The sequence below is a fragment of the Chamaea fasciata genome, unplaced genomic scaffold (assembly GCF_029207755.1).
Source record: "Chamaea fasciata isolate MVZ Bird 193981 ecotype frontalis unplaced genomic scaffold, bChaFas1.0.hap1 SCAF_12, whole genome shotgun sequence".
Classification (NCBI taxonomy): Eukaryota; Metazoa; Chordata; class Aves; order Passeriformes; family Sylviidae; genus Chamaea; species Chamaea fasciata.
This window is the reverse complement of record NW_027094097.1, coordinates 3,006,068-3,012,224: the sequence shown is the minus strand read 5'-3', so window position 1 is coordinate 3,012,224 and position 6,157 is coordinate 3,006,068. Positions and strand designations below refer to the sequence as shown.

At 47.1% G+C, this 6,157-nt stretch overlaps 1 protein-coding gene across 1 annotated transcript; it reads right to left on the bottom strand.

The window, feature by feature from the left end:
* Positions 1-477: 477 nt before the first annotated feature.
* Positions 478-3,481, bottom strand: UQCRFS1 (ubiquinol-cytochrome c reductase, Rieske iron-sulfur polypeptide 1). The gene is made up of 2 exons (XM_066194628.1): positions 3,233-3,481; positions 478-1,254 (listed from the first exon to the last, which is right to left on the bottom strand). The coding sequence occupies exons 1-2, from the start codon at positions 3,441-3,443 to the stop codon at positions 644-646; spliced, it is 822 nt and encodes a 273-aa protein (XP_066050725.1). The 5' UTR covers positions 3,444-3,481; the 3' UTR covers positions 478-643.
* Between the last annotated feature and the right edge of the window lie 2,676 nt (positions 3,482-6,157).

Genomic DNA, 6,157 nt, shown 5'->3' with positions numbered 1-6,157 from the left:
CATTGTAGTCTCTGGTTAATACTGTTTAATTCTAGTGATCTGGGTTTTTTACTAGTTTACTGTGAATAAGCTTTTATTATGTGCATCTTGAAAATTTTCTTGGACTTTTCTGTACTTACTGAGGATTTTAGTTTCTATTCTGCAACTGAGGGAGCACAACAGTGCAGGACAGAAGTACTTTCAGACAGTGGTAAAGAATGGGAAGAAAACACCAAGTACAGGATAATTGGCGTCTTTTTGCTTTGTTCTAGAAACAGCAAACCTTTTTTCTCCTGTTCTGCACACAGTGAAGCACCAGCTCTATACTGTATTTGCAGGACCAAGGTTAGCTAAAAGATCTCTTTGTGGCTTTGCAGCTCAACGTCTACCTTGAATCAGCAGCCCTTCAGGAGGGCTCTGTGTTCTGGGCCTGCTGTAGCATCTCCTTGGCTGGACACACTAAAAATCTGTACACAAAGAAATACACTTTATCTGAAGTCAGGAACAAGTGCTCACTCCAAGTTTTTATTGAAATTGAACACAGCATTCAAGCATAGCTCTGGTCGAGAATCTAGATAGCTAATTTCTGATTTTACAGTATGCCTCAGTTAACCCTTGTGCTGTACATTCCCAGGAACATGGAAGTGAGCAGGCACCTTGTCTCTCAGCCGACCACCACCGTGTCATCCCCAACAAACTGGTAAGCTGGGACCTCGAGGTTTAAGGGAGCAGGGCCTTTCCTGATTCTGCCAGAGGCGTCATAGTGGGAGCCGTGGCAGGGGCAGTAGTACCCACCAAAATCCCCCGAGTTGGCGATGGGGACACAGCCCAGGTGAGTGCACACACCCACCAGGATCACCCACTCGGGCTTCTTCACTCTGTCTAGGTCGTGCTGTGGATCCCTCAGTTGGGAGAGATCGACTTCAGCCTCCTGATGAATTTCTGCCTGGGTTCTGTGACGCACAAAAAGGGGCTTCCCTCTCCACTTGAAAGCCACGTTCTTGCCTTCTGGAATGTCAGACAGCTTGATCTCAATCTTTGACAAGGCCAGCACGTCAGCAGAGGCACTCAGGCTGGAGATAAACTGGGTGACAACATTCTTGGCAACATAGGCAGTAGCTACACCTGTGGCTGCAGTCATCAGGTAGGAGAAGCCCTTCCTGGAGTCGCTGCTGCCTTGGGAAGATGTGGTGGCATCCTGCACGTCGTCGCGGCGGTAGGCGGAGAAGTCGGGGACCGCGACATCGTTGTGGACACAGCGGACGCTGGCAGGGGCTGCACGGGGAAGGACAGAAAATGACACCACTTGACAATAAAACACACTGCCATGCATTGGAAATCGTACTTGTTGAGTGCTATTTTTGGAATAGTGGGTACAAGGTATTCCAAAGTCTGGGTGGGATTCCATTAATTAAGTGTTTCGATCTTAAGTTGTATGAAAATGGTTTTCAGAGGGAATTTTTGGTAGATTAGGGAAACCAGTTTCACACATCACCCCTTATTCTTTGAAAAAGAAACCTGAACAGGGTGCAGAAAATCTGTGAGAAGGTCTGGGCTTCTGGGAAAAAAATGAACTGTTTTTTCAATAAATCTCGAGAAAAAACTGCAGGATACCATGACTAGCTCAGAAAAGACAGATCTGTTTTCCATTCAAATGTTTCCTTGTAAAGGGCTGCTAAGAAGAAATCTGATGTAGTGAAGTTTGCACATCTGCAGTGTAAACTTTTTTGCTATTTTTTGTCTGAAGTGACTTCTGTAATAATGTAATAACCTGTAATAATGTTAAGTGTGTGGTTGAGCATTTTTAAAATTAAAAATATCAGGCATCCTCTTTCATATTAAATTGTTGTCCTAGCTAAAAGCCACAGTAAATAATTTTAAACCTTCAGTCCCCAAGCTCACTTTTTAGAAGTTTTAGGGATAAAGCTAACAGCCGTCTAATTTCGTGTGGGACTGCCCCATCAAACCTGTGTGCTCAAGTAACAGGATATGAAGGATAACTAAAAGGCCTCCCATAAGTTTCTCCAGCAAAAGAAAGCTGCTTCCCCCACTGAAAATCTTTAAGCCAAAGAAAAGAACACGGCAAGGACAGACCACGTTACTTGCCAGAGTTCAACCTGTTACCTGAAGAGTATTATTTAGTCTTTATATTTTCTGCCAGTTGGCACAAAGTTTACAGATGTCTCAAAGTGTACTCAAGCTCCCAGGGGTTTATATGCAGTATAATGAGGATGATAATTACATTTATCTACAGGTAACTCAGCACTGAGAAGGTAGTTGCTGGAGATTTTAACTGCAAAGACATTAAACTGAAAATCGAAATTCCGAGATAGTGCTCCATACTAAGTTATTTCAGTATCAAGACTTAAAGCACTTAGTAACAAGTTATATGACTAACATCTAAAAATTTGCTACACTCAGTGAAAAGCATGCTTGATATTAATTAACAGGTTTTATGTTATTTAAATGTCAGCTGTGTCAGTTACAGACTTGCAGGATTTTCACCTGAACAAACCCTTTACGGCTGAGGGTCAGGTGAAGTACACACCTCTAATTTTGCTAGAGAGCATCTTCTGCCCGGCCCTGCCCTCCCAGAATTCAACGTGTGCACTCTGCAGCAGCTGAAGCAGCACGAACCGTGGGTGACAGCCGCAGAGCTGGGCAGCAGCTCCCCGGGAACCGTGGCAGGGAGAGCCGCAGCCCTCGGGCCACAGGTCGGGCTCTGGGCAAGTCACTCCCTGCCTGACGCCTGCCCGAGCTGCGGGCACCGCAGGCGTGCTCTCGCTGCGCCCCTCTGCTCCTGCGCCCGCAGTTAAAACCCTTCCCGAACGGCAGAACTCAGCTGCATTTTCTCAGCGCCAAAATAAAAACCACGAGAGCTGTCTCCTCCGACGGAGATACCCAGAACGGCCTGAGATCACCCACTCTGGTCCCTCCAGCCCGCCCCGTTCCGTGAGAGTCATTAAAAGGAAGCCGGCATTCAAGTGCCCTTGAACGAGCTCTGTAGTTGTAAACGCTTGCCAATCGCAAGGGTGACAACAGAATCAAACACTCAAAAACGCCCGAGCGGCCCAGGTCCCCGCAGCCCGCCCGCCTGCTCTCCCACCGGCCCCGCTCCCCCGCCCGCCGGGCCGAACCCGGCTCTCCCCGGCGGGCCGGGCGGTGCCCGGGAGCGCCGGCAGGGCCCCGCCGAGCCCGAGGCAGCCCCGGCCGCCGCCGCCCCCGCCCGCGCCGCCGCTCCCCCGGCCCGCACCGTTCAGGCTGGTGCAGGCGACGAGCCCCCCGCGGGCGGCGCGGCCGCTCAGGGACTCCCGGCAGAGCAGAAGCCGCTTCGGTTCCAGCGGCACCTTGCGGTCCCGGTGCGCGGCGGCCGGGGCGAGCGGGCGGCGCGGGCCGGGCACGGCGTGCGCGGCGGCGGACACGAAGGGCGCGAAGGGCCCGGCGCGGGCGGCCACGGACAGCATGGCGGCGTCCCCGCGGCGACCTTCCCCGCCGGCGCGCGCCCCACACGTCACGGCGCCGCCGGCCCGCGCGGCGGTGACGTCACGCGGCGGCGTTCGGCGTGGCGCAGGCGCCGTGTGGGGTGCCCTGAGGGGAGCGGGCGCCGTGCAGCGCTTTGGGGCCGTGATTCTTTTTCCTTTTTTTTTTTTTTTTTTTTGGTCTCTGGTGATACTGGACCGGTTTCAAGTTGGGAAAAAAACTAATATTTTTCAGCTTGTCATGAGGGATAGAGTTTACTTAGAGAATGCAAAGCGTGTTTGACAACAACTGAATCCACTCCAGGGGCTGTTCTGGGGGTGGGGGTTAATTTCAAGGCTAAGGGGACAGTAAATATATCACGTAAATATATCACACAGATACATCATTCTGCGCTAGAGGAGAGAACCACTCTTCCACTGATGACTAGAGCAAATAAATATCTGTTGAGGTTTTTGGTGGTTTCAGTTTTGGTGTTTTTTTCCCCCCCTTAAATTCATTTTACTTTATAATAACAGTCTTCTGCTTGACTTGTTACACTTTCCAAAGGTAAGATTTAGTTTGGTACAGATGGTGGATGCATACCTGGTCCAGTCAACCCTTTTAACCAGTTGAAGCTTCTGAAAATTTCCCAAAATGCAGGATAAACTTGACACAAAGATATGTTTGAAGACATTTAAGCTAAACCATGCTCTAGAAATCCAACAATTTCCCAGCCTCCCAGCTCAGTCCATTCATGCAAGGCTGTGAAGCTTTAGTGGTTCATACAGGCTGTGTGAAGAACTATTATTTTGAAATCCAGCTCTTGCTAATGATATTGCTACTAAATTATTTTATGATTGTGCATTAAAACCCTCCCATCTTTGTAGAACGGTAGTTTAAGGACCGGCCTTATTAAGATTTATTTAAGCGGTTGACTTTTTCATTTTCCTTTTAACTGTTAACTGTACTGAAATATGGTAGTTCTAATTAAGTGGGATGGATCATTCCAGTCCCAGTACTATTGATCTATAATTTATTTCTTTCTCAGCACGTTTGTGACATCTAAGCCTGAGTAGATAATGATTTACCCAACTCAGTTCACAGTACTCTTGGTAACTGTAGTCACTGGTGATGCAGTAATTAAAGGACACCATAATAATACTCCGGAGCAAGGGTAATTTGTAGAAACTATGGGGACTATCACTCAATATATGGGTGGGAGTAAACAATATGCACGTAGAGAGAGTAGAAAACTGGGCAGGCCATTTTAATGAGTTTTATAATTTAGGGGGAGAAGAGCTACAGAAACATATTTTTCATTACCTAACATAATAAAATTATGATCACAGAGTCATAGAATGTGCTGAATTGGAAGGGACCCATCAGGATCATTGAGTCCAGCTCCTGGCCCTGCACAGGGCACTCTGAGAGTCCCAGCATGTGCCTGAGGGTGTTGTCCAAACACTTCTTCAGCTCAGCCAGGCTTGGGGCTGTGCTCACTGCCCTGAGGAGCCTGTTCAGTGCCCAACCACATTTTGGGTTGCCCACCTTTTCCTGCTGTCCAGCCTAAACCTCCCCTGACTCAGCTCCCAGCCATTTCCTCAAGTCCTGTCACAGGTCGCTAGAGTGAGAAGATCTTGTCCTGCCCTTCTGCTTCTCATGAGACCACGATGAGATTTCATGAACGGTCTGATCCCAACTGAACAAGTGCTAGTAGAGCTAAAGGGGATATTTTGTTCACCATGAGAGTGAGGATTTGGGCTGATATTTATAGAAGGGTTTGTTTGCAGGTGTGGGTTGGTTGGTTGTGGCTTTGTGGGGTTTTGTTTGTTTGATACTTGTGGAGCTTTTTGACAAAATGAGGTACTGCGATGGAACAGCAGTTCCAGGACAAGGAGAAACAGGTATAAATTGAAAGAGGGGAAATTCAGGTTCCATACCAGGAAGAAATTCCCTACTGTGAGAGTGGTGAGACACTAAAACAAGTTCAGGGAGGCTGTGGATGCTTCAAGCCTTGAAATGTCCAAGGCCAGGTTGGAAGGAGCTTGAAGCAACCTGGTCCAGTGAGAGGTGTCCCTGACCATGGCAGGGGAGGATGGGACAAGATGATCTTTGAGGTCCCTTCCAATTCTTTAACATTCATTCCGTGATTATTTGGGAAAGAACAGTTGTAAATTTTGTTAAAACTTTAATTTGAATTCAAATTACAGTGGAATTGGAACACAAATAAAACGTTAAAATATTACAGCAAAAAGTAACTGAATTCTGTTATCAGAGTTAAAAAAAAGAATAGTTTTAATTTTAAAATTACTAAGCCAATTCAGGTGTGTAGGTGTTTCTTTGAGAACTGTTGTTCAGCTTGTATCACTGAGCATCAATACTGAGCACTTTCCAGCCAAACATGAAAGTAAAATGGCAGCATGGCATTGTGTAAACCATCCAGACAGACCTCTGTGATTGTTTCTGTGCATTCATACAAGCATTAGCCTCATGTAAATTTATACTGCTTCATGTTCCTGTCCTCCTAAAGTTAACAGTTCATTTGCATCCATACAAAAGCTCTAAGATGTTAGGGCTGCAGCATTATGAAGTAGATGAAAAGTATTGTAATGCTTTGGGGTACGTGCAGTGCCTTTATCCATGTAGAATTCATTCTTGTGTTTGGTCTCCTTAGAGATAAACTGCAGATCTTGCATGGCTTTTTGCTAAAATGTTGGTC